General features: G+C 43.5%; 2 protein-coding genes across 3 annotated transcripts in view; both read left to right on the plus strand.

Annotated features, from left to right (window-relative positions):
- Positions 1 to 18320, plus strand: part of aqr (aquarius intron-binding spliceosomal factor) — an 87076-nt gene that overhangs the window by 45556 nt on the left and 23200 nt on the right. For both annotated transcript variants that reach the window (XM_083792700.1, XM_083792701.1), the window contains exons 26-29: positions 5171 to 5306; positions 12516 to 12725; positions 16484 to 16621; positions 17134 to 17205. In XM_083792700.1, coding sequence (XP_083648826.1) covers positions 5171 to 5306; positions 12516 to 12725; positions 16484 to 16621; positions 17134 to 17205 — 556 coding nt within the window. The remainder of the gene's footprint in view (positions 1 to 5170; positions 5307 to 12515; positions 12726 to 16483; positions 16622 to 17133; positions 17206 to 18320) is intronic.
- Positions 7235 to 8942, plus strand: LOC310877403 (histidine--tRNA ligase-like). Its single transcript, XM_083791235.1, is given in 2 exon segments — positions 7235 to 8659; positions 8662 to 8942. Coding segments are annotated over 2 exon segments (1455 nt in total). The 5' UTR covers positions 7235 to 7296; the 3' UTR covers positions 8754 to 8942.

The raw sequence follows: 18320 nt of genomic DNA on the forward strand, positions 1-18320 counted from the left end.
ACTTGATCACCCCGGCTGGGCCACCTGAGTGAGGGGTATGATGTTGGAAGACCCGAAACCCCGACCTTGTTTTAGTTTTAATATGAAAAATGAGACAGATCCATTTTGATCACATGACTATAGAGATGCTGTGTATACCAATTTGCGTGTTTGGACCGGGCAGCGAGAAAAACATAGTGTCGTCCACGCCTTCGGCCTGGTGGAGATGTCCCCTGGTGGAGATGTACGTGCAAATGTTCAAATCAGACCCTGCTCTTCTCTTGTATGTCTCTCTGCTCTCTGGCCATGGTTGTCTCTCTACACTGACCTATCTGAAATAAAATATGAATTAACTTGATTGACTACTGATACTTAAAATGTAGTTGATTCAACTTTCTAAATGCTTAGGCCCTTTCCCAATTCCTTTTTTAACCCTACCCCTCAGCCCTTGCCCCTTCCCCTTGTCCCTACATAATGAGTGTCAAGGGGTAGGGAGATAAATCATCCCCCTAGGAATTGGAACGTCCCTAAATATTGAACGTCCCTTGTAGATATTGATATACAACCTGTTCTCAGAAAATAGCTGATCTGCAAGCTCACTACAGGCCAGTGGTCCCCAAACTTTGATGGCATTTCTGTCTCTAGGACCCCCAATTTATATTGTAAAATCAATGTTAATTAACTCTGAGAGTGTACAAACTATCATTTAGCCCATAACCCACTTTGGAAACTACTTTCCATTTGATTTAAGATGTAGAGATGGAACGTAAATATAACATTGCTGTGGTTATGATGAAATAAATATATTGTAATTTTGTCTCATGTTGGTAGCCCATGTATGTAATTCAGCTAGATATAGCTCATTCTGACACCTGCTCAACAGTTGTACCTGATTAATTGATTATTGTTTGTATAGCATGGGTACAGATATATATACAGGGTTAGAAAAAGGAAAAACAATTTACAGTATAGAAAGAAGGGGCTGTGGTCACTGTTCATTGTTTTTAATATCATTAAGAACAGAGTAATTTTCTATCAATGAAAATGCCATCGTGATTCATCTCCATCCAATGTATAGTCTGCACGGCAGCTTGCAATCTGTTCTGTAGCTGGTTTGCCTGGGGAAAAAAACAACACCATTGCTAATTAGTTATGTAAGTTTTGCAACTTGTGGGGATTAGCTTAACATTGGTCATGATAAAACCATAGCTATCACTGCAGCGCGAGTAGCCAACGTTATGCAGTGACAGCGTTATGTAGGTACAGTAGGCTATTTCACGGCTTTTAAGAGCTCCAAAACTGCAGAATGTTGACATATCGTGGTCTGGGGGGTCTGACTGATGCCTGCTAATAATCTAGCTTGCATCCGTGTTGTATCACCGGCGCACCGGCGATAAATAAAAAAGAATAAAGCGCCGATGCGGCGCCAAATGAATGGGTAACGTTGTATGAATGCAACGCCGTATCATATCGTTAGTTCACGTGAGGTAACGTTAACCTTTGCTAGAGATTGCGATATTTTTGGCGATGCAGATTGTTAATACATTCAAATAATATTGGTTATTATAATATTTTTCCATAATAAAGGACATAAAAGGCTTCTTACCTCGTCCGCCTTTCAGCCCTCACTGCCCCTCAGTGATGTTGCTCCGTTTGAAGTCCCGTCGAGATATCCCTTCAAACGAAGGGGATTCTAGCCCTAACCCTTGGCCCTACCCCTCGCTCCAAAGACAATTGAGATAACCCTTCCCCCTCACGTGAACGCGCATAAGCAAGGGCAAGGGCTAAGGGCCAGGACGAAGGGAGGAATTGGGATTGAGCCTAAGTCTCTGCAGACCTTTCTTCCCTATGCTGCTGAACTGGACAGGCAGAACTGCTGCGATGGGTCTCTTTATGAATAGTGATTTTATTGCTTCCAACTCAAACTTATTGTTGGATGGAAAATGTCACAGTATACTACTGTGCAACCTTGCTCTTCTACTGGACTGTATGGATGGTGTGCACAAAAAATACATGAAGACTGCTTTTGTACAAAGTCCATGAGTGGCAGAACATAGCAAGAAGATTGGCGAAATTCTTTCCCACAGAACCAGAGTCTGCATTCCAGACCTGTACGTACTTGCCCATGTTCAAAACTGAAATGGAAAATTCTCATTTTAATAATGCTCATTTTAATTTTAATAAAGTGGAACTTGGCACCCCTGGCAATAAAGGGCATCAGCAATCTTCTTTTCAAACAAGGGGTCAAAGCATGTATGGCTTTTAGAAAACATTGCAGAATAGCATGGTCTATTTAGTATTTATTATCAGTCAGTTATTTTATTTATGGCCTAATCGGTATTTAGCATTATAGTTCTCGACTGTTATTTATTGTTGTAATGCCTGTTTTATGTTATGTTTTGTTTTGTTTTGTTTTGTTTGTCTCAGACCAAGGACCACAATGGAAATAAGTCACTGACTTTATTGTGTGTTTATCCTTGACTATCTGTGAGAAGTGTGTAACATGTGTTTTTCTTTTAACCTTGATGTCTAATAAATCAAATCAAATCGAACAACTCTCAAACAAGAACACAGTGCAAGGTAGCACCTTGCACTGTGTGTATGTTTGTGCATTATAGTCTGCCTTGAGGGACAGTGACTCGGCCCTCGCTAGTGAGACAGAGATGAGACAATATTCCCAAAGGCTCTATACTAGGCCTCGATCCTCCTGTTTTCTATCTACACTAAATATCTTCACCAAAAATAGCCTTTTGTAGGTCTGCTTTTTTGCACAGAATAAGGATGCTAGGAATGTTTTTAGGACTGTTTCTATAGCACTAGCCTGTGTACCCAGACCTTGTTTATTTATTTTGGGTGGTAAATAGTGCATTTATCTAGCGCCTTTATCTGAAACACTTTACATAGATTGTGCATTCACCCACAGCCATTCACACACATTCATACACCGATGGCACAGGAAATCATGCAAGGCCCTGCACATATATGGCCAGACCTCATCAAACCCTGTACACTCAAGATACTGCCCCCGCCGCCACCCTTAAATCTCCATGTATGGAGCTGACCTGTTCTGACATTCCATATGTTGATCTGACCTCATCAAACCCTTTACATTCAAGACACGCTCCATATATGGCCAGTACATGATTCATTCCATATGTTGATATGACCCCCCCCCCCCCATGCCAAAGCGCCAGCACTCGCCCAGCAGTCTGCCGTCACCCAGGCAGATGTGTGCGACCCATAGACTGTAAAAGATATGGACAAAGCGTTCTCCGGGTCTTATATGGATGTAAAATGAAGCCTGTCAGTCCTTGAACTGTAAGTCGCCATCTTTGTAGATCCGTTTGGGCCCATCTGGCCATTGGCTGGCCCAGACAACGAGGCAGGACTTCCCCCCCCCTTCTTCTTCGTTGGTTTTTATTTTGACTCGAACGGGGGGAGTCAAGAGAACTAAATAACACATGTTATTTAGTTCTCTTGACTCTCTCCAGATTTCTATTTATACGGGATGGAAATTGTAAGGCTGGAAGGAACTATATTTCCCCACTGATTCTAATACAGTAATTAACAATATCTCTCTTTTCCCTGCTGCACCTACTTTCATCTCAGTATGTCTGCACAAACGAGTATTGCTATACAATATTTTCCTTGAGATGACACCTTTTTTGATGTCATATCAATGCCTTTTTTGTGACAGTTTGTCAAGATCTGGTTTATTATATTAGAAACACAATTAAATATAGTTACAGTTGATGTATTATAAATGACGAGGCTTTCTGTGCATCACAGTTTCACATTCTGTGAAACAAGGTCATTCACTATTTTATTTAATTTTATCCCGACCAGGCAGGCAGGCAGGACAGTGGGATTGTGTTTGAGTCATCTGCTGACTGAGGAGCTTTGCAGAGGGTCTATAAATAGAGCTTACCTCCAGTATTACCATGCCACCCTACCTTGGACCCCATGTGTAGGTGTGTGGCCTGTCTCATTGCCTACAAATCACTGGCATCTAAATATCGAATAACATATTTTGAGGTGAAAACTCTCCCTGTTTAAAACTTTTTAGGCTGAGTCTTCAGTTCTATTGACAGCATTTCCTGTCAAAGCAGTGTGATATGAAGCTCAGCTCTTAAAGTGAACAACAGGGCTTCTTATAATCTCATCTCCGCCAGGCCAGACAGCCGAAAGCTGGGAGATGATGTTTTCGGCCTGGTCCCGGTTTGTTAGTTTGTCTATAAACAGCTCATCTCTGGCCCCACTGTGACGATTGGTGTGAAACTTTGCAAGCACACTACCAGTAAGTAGGCCATGGAAGAACCAGTAACAAGCCCTATAACTCTTGAACCCTTGGTCATACCTTGGCTGATGTCGCAACTCCCCATACACACCCATTTCCGCCTGACAAGATTTTCCGTTACTGCTGCTGCTACTACTCCTACATATTTTGTCCAATACTCGCATACATCGGTACACATGATCTCTGTAGTCAAGTGATCAAGATGGATATGTCAGATGTTTCAATTAGCTTTCAAAGTTTGCGGAAGAGGCCCATTTTCCACAAAATGTCACAAATCATGACTAATCTTTCCTAGCTGCTATAAGAGGCCACTTAACGTTTTGGTCTATAACTATCAAGATTTATCAGTCAGTTATTTTATTCCATTCCAATTGGCTATGATTGACTTCCAAATTTGCATGCTGTAGGATGGAGATATGAACTGTGAGTAGAGCACTTTCTTTTGTAATTGTTACTTCAATTTGAAATATCTCATGACACCAGTGCCCCATGGTACTCCCTAGGTACATTTCTTGGACAGAATGCATGTAGGTCCTTCAAAATGAAGAAATTGGGTGATCTACATTTAAGGCACTTCAAAGCGCTGACAAACAGACTTAAGTCTCAGAAATTAGATTCAGCTGGCTTAAAATGATGTATCTAGGTGCACTATTTTTTTCTGAGAAATCAGCCATCATGCCGACATATATTGTGCAAGTTGTTTTTAGGTCTGCTGTTACAATGAACTACATACAGTATGTAGTTCATTGAGATTTGTGTTGGACGTTAGGAACACGCATGTAGAAGGTAAGTGGTGGCAAACTAGTGTTGGCAAACTGCTCAACTTTCCTCTCCACTGTGTTGTATGTTTCTACATAAGAACACACTAAGTGTGCTGTGTTTTTGTGTGTCCAGGTACGGCAGAGTCAACTATGTCCTGGCCAGAAGACTGGAGCTGCTCAGAGAAGTGGGGAGACTACAGGAGAGCTTAGATGTGCCGGGAGATGTTTCTTACACCTGTGAAACTGCTGGACACTTCTATCTCTACCAGGTAAGAAAATAGGCAGCGCCGCCATCTCACAAACGCTGGCTGGAGTTTTGACATCTCAAACTCAAATAACTTAAATATACAATCAGGGGCTCCACTCAGAAATATACCAGAGGAGAGGAAGTGTGTGTGTTAGCTTGTAGCATTAGCTTTTTCATGTTAACCGGTTTTCTAAAGGCAGAAAAGGCGAGCAAAGAGCAGGGGTGGATGTGCATGTGTGTGCCCCGACTTAACCCTTTTTAGACCTGAGGACGATTCTACAAAGTGTCTCCTGAGTCCTGACCGTTTTCTTGGGGGACCCGTGTTTCTGTGTCAGTCGTTCTCATACATTTTCATGTCAAGGACCCCCAAAAATATATGTAATTGGCCGCCGAGCCCCATCTGAAAATACGTTGTTCCAGGGACCCCCCCAGAAGCAAAGATTTGAGTTAAAAACGTTCGCTCTGAAAATATATACATTTAAAGATTTGCACTACATTTTCACGATCATTCAAAAATGGCGGACCTACAAGTTCATAGCGCGGCACTCGGTGCCGCGCTGTGGGCTTGTAGATCTGCTATTTCCCAATAGCTAAAGTATAGCATAATGCTTAAAACACAGAGGGGTTCCCGCCCATTTTTTTTTAACTCGAAACACGGTTTGAAGCGACGCATCTTCTGACATTGAAAATAGCCAATCTACAAGCGACACATTGTGAGCTCGTAGATTGTAGAATACAATATTCATATTTGGCCCCCGGGCTGACCTAGAGCTTCATATATGGAGTGGAGACGACAGAGGCATCTCCATATATGGATAAGGACGACTGGCTGCGGCATCGTGACAAGCATCTAGCCGATTGGCATTGTAATATTATGACAAGCATCCAGCCAGGGGCACGGTGGCACAGTTGGTAGTGCTGTCGCCTAACAGCTAGAAGGTCCTGGGTTCGATTCCCGCTCGGGGCGCTGTGGGTGCTGGCGGCGTGTTTCCTCCTCCGCGTCATCAGTGCCCATACCCGAAGGCGGGGTTGGCGAAAGAGCCTTTCTGTGTGGAGTTTGCATGTTCTCCCCGTGTCCCCTAGGGTAGGTACCCTCACAAAAACATGCAGTAATCCTGGTCTCTAAACTGCCTCCCCCTGGCCAGCCGGGACGCCTGATGGAGGGGAAAGGAACTGGTTGGAATAACGTGTTCCTTCCACGCGCTACGTCAAACCAGGGAAACTCCCCCCTGTCAGGTGTAAAGGAGCAACTTGGACACTCAAGCATGAAGGAAGCATGAGTTAAGTCCGTTGCTCTCCCTAGGTTGGCGGAGGGTGTGTAGAGCCCAGGATCACATCACAGGATGATTGACACAGGGGTGAAAAATGGGTTACAAAATCGTGGGACAAAAAAAAAAGAAAAAAAGAAAAAGACAAGCATCCAGCCAGCCAGCCAGCCAAGGCCTCTAATACAGAGTCAGTGGTTATTACCATTGAGCTCAGAGAGAGTGTGTGGCGACGTCATATGACTTCTAGTATAAAATAGAGCGTGAATGGGTCAGTGACATCCATCTGTCTTGTCTAAGCTTCGTTTGGCCTGTCGGTTTGATTGACCTGTGCGTTTCATTGTTCTATCTTCCACGCTGTGATGATGATGATGATGATGCTGCCCGGCCCCTAGAGATAGGGTCGCTCACCACTTTTCTCCTGTTCTTCCTGCCTGGCCCTCCGTCCTAACAACATCACCGCCTATTCCTGCTTTACCTGTCTGGACCTTCCTGGATGGCTGCTACTACTGACTGACTGTCTGGTGGTCCAATGGGATGCCTTGGTTGGCCCTGGACAACAATGGCTGCACTGATGTGATGGATAATTGGATGGGCTCCTCCTGATCTGTACAACCATTCAACTATTTTAATTTTTTTGTTTTTGTTGGGATGTATGCACTGGGCTTGCCCTCGCTCCGTGCGTGTGGCTGTTTTCTGGGGCGTCACTCTGGACTGCGTGCCCCATTTCTGCGCTCCATCGTCGGGATGACTGTGAATCAGATTGACGAGGAAGTAGCCAAGTTGCTGCAGCTGAAGGCCCAGCTTGGAGGTGATGATGGCAAACACCAGTTTGTCCTTAAAACACCAAAGGGGACGAGGGACTACACGCCCAAGCAGATGGCCATCAGGGAGATGGTGTTCAACACCATCATCGGCTGCTTCAAACGCCACGGCGCCGAGACCATCGACACGCCCGTCTTTGAGTTGAAGGAGACATTGGCGGGCAAGCATGGCGAGGACTCGAAACTCATCTACGACCTCAAGGACCAAGGAGGAGAGCTTCTGTCCCTCAGATATGACCTCACCGTGCCTTTTGCTCGCTACCTCGCCATGAACAAGGTGACCAACATCAAGCGCTATCACATCGCCAAGGTCTACCGCCGGGACAACCCAGCCATGACCAGGGGCCTCTACAGGGAGTTCTATCAATGCGATTTTGACATCGCAGGTCAGTATGATCCCATGATCCCCGATGCAGAGTGTCTGAAGATCGTTCATGAAATCCTCAGTGAATTGGACCTGGGAGACTTCCGCATCAAGGTGAACGACCGGCACATTCTGGACGGGATGTTTGCAGTGTGTGGCGTGCCAGATGACAAATTCCGAACCATCTGTTCAACGGTTGACAAGTTGGACAAGATGTCCTGGGACGAGGTGAAGGAGGAGATGGTCAAAGAGAAGGGGCTGTCGGAGGACATCGCGGACCAGATCGGGGAGTATGTGAGCATGCAGGTTGGTATGGACCTGGCAGAGCGTCTCCTCCAGGACCCTAAAATGAGCCAGAGCCCTGCGGCGGTCGCCGGCCTCAAGGACATGAGTCAGCTGTTCAGCTACCTGGAACTGTTCCAGGTCACAGACAAGGTGGTGTTTGACCTCAGCCTGGCCAGAGGTCTGGACTACTACACAGGCGTCATCTACGAGGCCATACTGAGCCAGCAGGCCGCCACGCCCCCCGCCGCGGAGGACGGCGCTGCTCAGAACGGCGCAGAGGCGGCGAGCAGCGTGGGCAGCGTGGCCGGAGGCGGCCGCTACGACGGCCTGGTGGGCATGTTCGACCCCAAGGGCAGGAAGGTGCCCTGCGTGGGCGTCCGCATCGGCATCGAGAGGATCTTCTCCATCATGGAGGCCAAGGCCAAGGGAGACGTGCGGACCACAGAGACCCAGGTCATGGTGGCCTCGGCGCAGAAGAACCTTCTGGAGGAGAGGCTGAAGCTCACAGCCGAGCTCTGGAACGCCGGCATCAAGACAGAGACCATGTACAAAAAGAGCCCCAAGATGTTGAACCAGCTGCAGTATGCAGAGGTGACAGGGGTCCCCCTAGTGGCCATCCTGGGAGAACAGGAGCTGAGGTCAAACTGCGCACCGTTTCCACCAGAGAGGAGGTTTCCATACCGAGAGGAGATCTAATAGCAGAGATCAGGAGATGGACCTCGGAGGTCTAGTCCTCTCTGCCCGACAACAGCTGCTCCGCTTCACCCCATTGGTCAACGTACATTAAATATACAGAAGAATCCTCCGGGACCCAACCAGTACCAATACAGTTCTCTTAGACAAAGCATATTTCACTGTACTGGATGCAACTTCTCCATACATTGCAGACGGACACTATAGAGCACCGAAGACTGACGTCATTTATAAATATACCTGGGTCGTGTTTTAATTTATACATATACCTGGGTCGTGTTTTTTTTCCCCGCCCCCATTCTGAATTCCCATAGACTTTATTTTTCATTTTTTACATTGTGTCAAATAAGAACTGTGTTCCAAAAATAAACAAATGATCCCGCCGGTTTCACTCATATAGTTAATCGACTGATGGCGAGAAAACGCTATAAGGGGTAGGCAACCTTAAGGCCTATTCATGGTCTGGATTTTCGGTGGTGAGGTGACCACCAGAGCTGAAATAACGTTGAGCGGTGGTGAGTAAAAACAGAGAGAAGGGCTGGAGCGGTGGCGGTGGTTTGCTCTTCACCACGGCTCGTAACGTCATGTTGTAGTTCGGTGGTCGCCTAGCCACCGAAAATCCAGACTATGTATGAGAGAGAGAGATGATTTTTCTTTTAAATTTAAATGTATAAAAAAAGGTTTACAGTTAAATTAAGTCCACTCACATCTGTATGCAAATTACATCCTGCACATAATTCTACATTCATTTAAACTCACATTCATTGAACTCTGATTGGGGAGATTAGTGGTAAAAATAATAATTGAGTCTAAAAATCATACATGCTGATGTGAAAGAAAAGAAAAAATAAAGGTTATGTGTGTATGAACAATCAAAAAAATTAATAGTCTGACAACCGTTTCTAACCTACTTTGCTTTATGCTACTTTCATTAGCATACAACATGAATGTTGGGCCGCTTTTTGGGTAGTGCAGACTGTGCCGTCGCACAGGGCCTCGCGCCTCTTTTTAATAGGCTTATAAATGTTAACAATCACTTTACATGTCAGACCTAATATTTATAATTTTGCTTACATGTTTATATATTTCACATTAGTAGGCCTACTCACTGACAATGCGTGTGCGTCCTAAAATCTAGTTTTGCTTACATGATTATATTTCACATTTAGTCTCACTGACATTGCGTGTCTGCGTCATCTATCAAGTAGCGCACTACGTGGTGGTCCTGCGCTAAAACTGATCTAGACGGGATTATCAAGTTTAATTGTGAGTAACATCCGAGTGATTTATATATTTGTCAATTCTCTGTTCTCTGAAGTGGGAACGGCGGATTCTCTCTCTCTCTCGCCACACGCCTGCCATAATGTTTAGTGCAGTGGTCAGCAGTCAGCTACACACACTGCTGTCGTTCGCAGTGCATCCAATAACACCCAACGCCCGCCTGAATGTGTGAATTACTTACCTTGCTGCTCGTTTTCAGAAGAATTAATCCAAGGTTTGTCATATTATGGTTTAAAGTAGGCATAAACTTTAGCTGGTCAGTCAGTGTGTGCAGAGTGAGAAGCAGCACTGCTCTGCAGCCTCTGTTGATTAAATTGATATGACCTAGATATGTCATATGCAACTGACTGGCAAGATAATTAGTTATTTGGCAACACCTGTGTGAAATACCAATAGTATAATTTATAAAAGGCTTTCTTATAGCCTATTCTTGGGCTACATTTCGGGGTGTTAATTTCAATTAGTTAATACTTGCAAATTGAATGCCAAAATAAACATTAATTCATTAATTAATTAATTAATGTTCGCACAGGTCCTCACATTTTTCCCAGACGCCTCTGATGTTGAGTACTGGTGTTTGTTGTTTTGTTCTGCATTTGTTGTCATGTATCTGTTCATTCTGTTGTCTGTCCTTTTTTGTATTCAGACAGCCAGCAATGGGTAAAACGTCCCCAAAATATTTAGTCTCTGTGACACATCTAGGGGCCGCAATCTGCATTCAAAGATTTTCCTAGAAGCTTTGTCATTGGTCGATTGTCAATGACAAAGCTTCTAGGAAAATCTTTGAATGCAGATTGTGGCCCCTAAATGTCACAGAGACTACATTTTTTGGGAGCGTTCTACCCATTGCTGGCTGTAATTATTTTTTATTTATTTATGGAATTCCCCTTTAATGGGATAAAGTAGGTGTAATGCCCTCACCGTCAGCTCTCCAGGCCCGGGCCATTGATATACTGTACCTGGAAAGTTGAAACCGTTTCTGGACATTGTTAAAGGACTATACTGCTGTCAATACATTTCATACTTTATTCAAAGCTTCATTCATATTATACATGGTCCTTTTTCCATTACTGGCTTTACTTTGTTGATATGTTGCATTTGTTTGCCTTTATGTAGTCATTGAAACATCACCGGACTTGCACAGTTGAAGAAGTAATGAACATTTACATTTTCACAACAGAATTAATATGTTCAAGCATGTTCCAAGTTTAGAAACTAGAACAAGAATACTGCGACTACATGCCAGACTGCCCTTTGACGGCACAAGAGTTTCAGTGGACTAAAAATGTATGCCGATCAAACCCAGACAGTATTGAATTTTCCATTCCCGGGGTTCACTGCTCATATTGCCTTGACAGCAAATACCCAGATAATATCCCTCTGTTTATTCCTGTCACCTAATTATCGCCCTCCTCCCGGGCGGCGGGCTCCACGAAAAAATCGCACCACAGACAATTACTTGCCGCATCCCCATGCATCATTAGAAGTGCCCCAAAAATAGATGTCTGCAACAAAGCCGAGCTGAAGGTGTAGCTGTCATCTTCAGCAGTCCAGCTTATGTAATAACCTGCAGGTTCTTAATGAACAGAAGTGGCTGTCCACCTAGTGACGTCTAGCCAGTCTAATCATGAACGGAACGAATAGCCGAAATACACAGTGGAGATATTTATACAGGATGATAATTGTTGCCACTTGCCACACACATTCCTTATTCTCTCCACCAGGTTGAAGGCATTGGGAGAGAGTATGTTTTGCACTCCGTCCGTGTGTGAGTCTGTCTGTGTGTGTGTGTGTGTGTGTGTGTGTGTGTGTCCGTCCGTCTGTTACCAGCTAATCTCCAGTACCGTTAACCCGGTCGATGCCAAATTTTGCACACACACTCCCTGGATGCCAACGATGAACCTCTGCCACAGATTATTCAGAACGGCCTCTTATAGCGCCACCAGGAGGCTGACTTTTGTAAAACATATTTCTTGATATTACTCCTCCAGATTCTGTCCAAAAATCCCCAAAATTGTTACACAGTATCTCTATAGTCATGTGTTCAAGACGGATCTGTCCAATATTTCATATTCCATCATAATTGGCTAACATTGGCTTTCAAAGTTTGTAGGATTGTATGTGCGTCCGTCCGTCTGTTACCAGCTAATCTCGAGCCGAGGGGCACTTTATCTAGTTCATTTTATGTTTTTGTAGCGCTTATAGTCAACACTGTCTCTGTCCATTTCGATTGAGTCCTTGGTATTTGAGGCTCTGCTATGTGACCACTGAAGTTGTAGGGTTGCTGGTACATGGAATATGTTGTACTGTTTGTAACGGATTGATTGAGACTGTATAGATGGAAATAGGTTTGGCTTGTTGGCCATAATTGTCCTTTCAAGCAGATGGCAGTGCACATTTGTAACACCAATTAAGTCCCCTGTCGGCTTTTCTGTATCTTTTCATGTGATGTTCTCAGGGGTAATGGTGGATCTACAGTAGGCTTATGGTGTGTTTATCCTGCTCCCGCCCACTTGCAGGTGATATCCCGTTGGGAAGAGTACATGAGCAAGGTCAAGCCCAAGCAGAGCAAGGAGGTGGAGACGGATGCAGTGGCCGCTCACTTCCCCTTTCGCAAGTATTTCTCCAACGCACCCCAGCCTGTGTTCAGGGGTCGATCCTATGAAGAGGACATGGACATCGCTGAGGGCTGTTACCGCCACATCAAGAAGATATTCACTCAGCTGGAGGTAAGCAGGCAGGCCACTCCCATGCTATCATACGCAAATATGCACACATTCCATAGAATAGTGATTCCCAAATGGTGTGTAAAACCTTTTATTTGGCATTAGTAAATGTTTACAGAGTAATAAGAGTGATAACACGTTTTATAGGCTACTTGGCAGAGATATGAATACATGTATATTTTTTGTGTGATTTGTCCATTGGTGTTCCTTGGGCAAAAAAAAGAAAAGTTGAAAACCTCTGCTGTACATTTGGTGGGATGGAAGGAGGTCATATGGACGGAAGCATGCATGCTTGCACACACACACACACACACTTGTTCAGTCATCGCACGCGGCTTATGTCAGCACTTTTTGGGTATTGCTCACAGGCCATTAGCCAGCTGTGTTTCCAGGTGGAGCTTCTTCCCCGCTGCGCACGTGACCTGACTGTGCTTTTCTTCCCTTGCCTCCCACCATGGTGACGGGTTATCTTAGATTTGCGGTGATTGGTTGGACACAGCCTCTCTGTCTGTAGCAGCCGTGTTAGGTTGGCATCGCTCTGATTTCATCTGTCTCTTGGTTTAAATTGCTGGGAGCAAATCATCCTTTAAGATAGCTGCGCGTGTGCTGATTATTTTGCTGAAAATAAATCTGAGCCACAGCCTTTTAGTTTGCCATTGCCGGATGAGATAAGCTATCTAATTGCAAGATGTAATGATAAAGGCTATTCATTTCTCTTCCTCTCTCTATACTCTGTATTTCTCTCTGACTCTTTCTAACACGTGCAAGGCGCACATACACGCACGCACACACACACACACACACACACACACACAGTAACACACACACACACACACACACACACACACACACACACACACACAGTAACACAGTCACACACACACACACACACACACAACCACACATTAAATCATGCACACTCTGAAGATGCAGTGCCATCTTTCTTTAGCCCATTCAGTATTTCTATAGAAATAACAATAACATTAGAGATTAATGGGAACCTCCACCAAGGCCTCTGAGAAGCAATAAAGACGTTATTGGTTGGAGGTAATATCCCAACACGTGTGTTGACCTTGATTTATCTGGCTGCCCCCTGTGTCACTGCATCAAACACAGGACCTCAGATCCCTGCTCAGCCACACCCACACTGCAATGAAATCCATCTGCTTAGAAGACATTTATTTGCTTTCTCCACTGTAGGATAGGGAAAGCCATACAGTATGATGGAGAGAACTGCCATCCTTCCAGAGAATGCATCGTTGACAGTTTTTTATTAAGAACAGACAGATTAGACAGACACAGGAAAAGGAGCGGGAACACAATGTGATTCCGCTGTACTTCCAGTGCAGACAGCTCCATCTCTGGTTTCCTCCTCCAGGTTTACTGTCCTTGTTGTTTAATGTTTACCTCTTTCACCCCCCTCCCCTCGGACACTGTCTGCCAGTCCTGGCGCAGCTTGATTTCGACATTCAAACCACTCTGGTGCCACTAGGGTTAAAAATAGAGCTAGTTAATATTGCATGTTTTGATTGGTTTAATATTAATGCTAAAATAGTAATGCATCAAATATTTAAAACCTCATGCCCTCCCCTCCCCTCACTGCCCCACCACAGCCAGCACGGCAACCTGAAAATAGCACGGCTGTCTTGTTTTAACGATACTGCCCCTCTTCCCCTGTAGCAGGGCTTCCACAGTGCCGGCCTGTTATCAGTCTTTAGAAGTTAATTACATGAACCCTTGCTTCCAGATTTTGGGCATGTCAAGATAGAGGAACATCTATCTTCTGCAAAAATAGGCCAACATTTGGCGAGTGTATTAGGTTAATATTATGCAAAATACAGTGCATATCTACAAGCTTACAACCCATTGTGAGCTTGTAGATCAGTTATTTTCAAAGTATATAGGTTTTAAGTGGTTAAGAGTCCTTTTTGGTGTTTAAATAAGTCATGCAAAAGCATCTGGGTGGAAGTGCTTCTCGAGATACTATTGAGCAGTAACCTACACCTGGTTTACGCTCCCCAAGGCATAAATTAGTCCAATCTGAATCACTTTGCTAAAAGGGTAGGTTAGGTTACCCACCCATTAAGGTGTTGTTTTTCACCAAAGCCTTTTAGTTTGCCATTGTGATTTGTCTCCAAGGAAAGTCTTTAATCAGATATTTCAAATAAATAATGGGAAACTGTGGTTACTGTCAAGGTAAGCCACTGCTGTTTGTGTCAAAAGCCAGTGTAATTGTATTATGTTATGTAGACAGTCACTGATGTATCCGTTAAATGTTACACTTCAGACACTTAATGAGCTGAGCTTCTTTTTCCTATAGGGCCTTACAGTTATTGCTCTAGCTCAGCTTTGATAATGCTATCCATCATCTTTCACAGACTGACAAATATTATCATCTACAAATTGTTTGAGGAGTAGCTCATACAGGAATGCCCAGACCTTCCCTTAACAACTTGGCCAACTCTATAAGCATCTTAGTGTCTGATCCCAAACTATGTTATGAGTACTGCAGACTTACTCCCCTTTTTCTGCCATTTGACATGTTATTGAGATTACAGATTACACCTGATCACATAGCATGTTGTGTATACAGTTGTTTTGTTATCCTAGATACTTTGTTTCGCTGAAGTAGGTTTTTCTAGTTTGCACTCTACTTAGGTAACCACTGACCATTTACCCTGTCATTTGTTATAGGTTTCATTTACTTTGCTCTTGCACTTGTATGTCACTGTCAGCTAAATGCTTACAGTAATGAGTAGGAGTACCTCTTCCACAGTTTAGAATATGCTAGAACAGAGATGAAAGACTTCCATGGCATGGATCCACAATTCTCAGTGTTTTCTTTCCAGAAATGGCCATATATTGATTAATGCAAATCTGCATTTCTTTTGGGTTGTGGGGGCAGCAAATGAGATTCTCTGCCAGTGCTGAACTCAGATTCAACTGTGCACCAAATTAGTGTGGAGACTTCTGTGTTTTTTAACTGAGTTCAGCAGAAACAACATGGCAAAAGGGACACCATTGTGCTATGGCGTATAAATTAGTCTTTATGTTTTGCGATATAATTACTGGGTCTTCTCGTCAAAAAGCATCCATTTACTCAGGAGACACTCACGTGACTCACGTCAAAGTAGGTTCACCATTTATTGCAACAAATGGTATACAGTACAACTTGGCATTAAATGCTCCACGTGCTGGGAGTTGTTCTCTGAATTTTGTCGAAGCAGCATGCTAAGCAAAAATCTGAGCATTAGCAAAACCCCTATGGGTATACAAGAACAGCACCTATTAAGACAGTTAATGAGATTAACTTGAATGCATTTTTAACATTAAAGCCATGAATCAGATTAGAGCTATATCAACATTGAATTCCAGTTCACTTAGAGCTGTGTACATGAAAATTAAAGTTCAACATTCAGTTTACACTTTTGAGCAATACGTACATCAGCATCTCACCTGAGATGAGAATGAGTGCACGTGTGTGCTCCATTTGCATGACTTGCAATGTAATACATTTCTGGTGATGTGAAGTTGCTATAATATTAATGTAAAGACCCCCAAAAAACAAAACACTTCAACAAACAAACTATTAACTTGATTACTTTACAAACTAACAAATGTGAGATTAGAGTTATCCTGAAATCTTTGATTTCAGTCAAATTCATAATGAGATTACCAATACCTACCCTCTGTGACTTTCTTGTCCATCAACACAGTGATTGACTCCAGATGCTTTTTCCTCTGTCTGTCTTCCCTGTCAGGAGTTCAGGGCCTTTGAGCTGCTGAGAAGTGGGCTGGACCGCTCCAAGTACCTACTGGTCAAGGAAGCCAAAATAATCGCCATGACCTGTACACATGCCGCTTTAAAACGCCATGATCTGGTGGAACTTGGGTTCAAGGTGAGTTTCTCTATTTTGACTCATGAATGCACACTTGTTTTTTGTTTAATATTAGTGTTCAATAGCTCTATATTCTGAGACTGATGCTATTCAGTAACAGGGGTCTCCCCATCTCTACCTCTCTTTAATAAACAGAAAATGCAAAACAAATTTGGAACTGGAACAATGAAGCTGATAAATGGACACTCACCTGATTGGATGCAATTTTCAACCCACCTGAAAATGTATTTTCTGTTTATTAAAGCACTGGAGAGATTGGGAGAATCCAGATACTGAACACATTATAGAAAGTATTACTATCAGAATATAGAGTTTTAACCTTTTAACAAAATACTTAATGTTTTAACCAAAGAATATCACTCACTACCTTTAACATATCATCGCTGTCCGGCAGAAACCAGCTAACAATTTATTTCAGGTTTTCAATATTTTGTTCTTAGGTGGTTTCTGCCCGACAGCAGAGCTATACTTTAAGAACCTGGTTCATCCTGTATTATTTTTGTTTTCATCAGTATGACAACATCCTGATGGAAGAAGCAGCTCAGATCCTGGAGATAGAGACCTTCATCCCTCTACTGCTGCAGGTGAACGGCACCTTAAAATCTATCTCCCCACACTAATTACATCTTGCCACACTAATTAAAGTCGCACACCACCGTTTATACGTGCGCCTTTGTTCGTCTTCTCCTACCAAACCTCACCATGGACAACACCTACAGCATGCCTGTCCAGACATCCACCCACGCAACTGTCATAACTACTGTACAGTTTGCATTTGCATGAAATATCATGTTATTGCGCAACATTTGACATATTTCCTAGTTCCTACCGTGCCTCACTCTTGCTGTTTTGTTGGCATAGATGGTGTCAATCTGGCAATCCAGTTGAACTTTCTTTTCTGTTAAATGGATATAATAAAGCCCTTTCTGTCAGTTTTGAGCTCGGCTAGTAATGTTGAGTGGTTAATGTTCAGACTTAAGGAAAAAAAAGAAAAAACAAAGATAGTTGAGAAATTGTCTTATGGGCTTCAACCCTTCAATTGTTAGCTAAACTACTGGATATGGATGAGGGTTTTGGCTTTTTTTTGGCTTATCCTAGCAACATGAAAGCTCTTAGATGAAGCCATCTATACAGAGTAATGGGTCTTGTGTTTGAAACTTATACCTAATTGTTTGAGATGGCACTAATGTCAGATAAGACCATTGGACACAGCACCCTGTCCGACTACCTTGTCAGAGTTTCTCTGGTCTCCATCTTTCTTTTTATTTCTTCTGGGAGCCACAGTCAGAGCTGTATACTAAGATATAACATCATAACGCAACATCTTATTCCCCCTCCCTCTTATTGAACCCTTCCTTTATCAGTGATTGAATCACTTCCAGAGTTATGAGCATTGGCATATCAGGTTTGTCTGGGGTCAAGCTTCAATTAAACCTTGTCTAATTAGTAGCAGCAGCGGAGAGCAGTCATGAGTGAAATACTGTACAGTGTATTCATGCTTCACTGCTTCCTGTAACACTAGGCACAGCTCATGATACAGCTAAGCGTGCAACCCTCGGGTCCACAGTATGATAATGTCATATTGCAGGAAATGAAGTTAAATTTGAAACACAGCTGCCTTGATGGCCTGGGAGTTTGTTGCGGGGAGTCGGGGACCCGACCAGATGGTGTGTAAAGGCCATCCGAGCAACCAGGTTAG

The sequence above is a fragment of the Protomyctophum parallelum genome, assembly GCF_964188405.1.
Source record: "Protomyctophum parallelum genome assembly, chromosome: 20".
In the NCBI taxonomy this organism is placed as follows: Eukaryota; Metazoa; Chordata; class Actinopteri; order Myctophiformes; family Myctophidae; genus Protomyctophum; species Protomyctophum parallelum.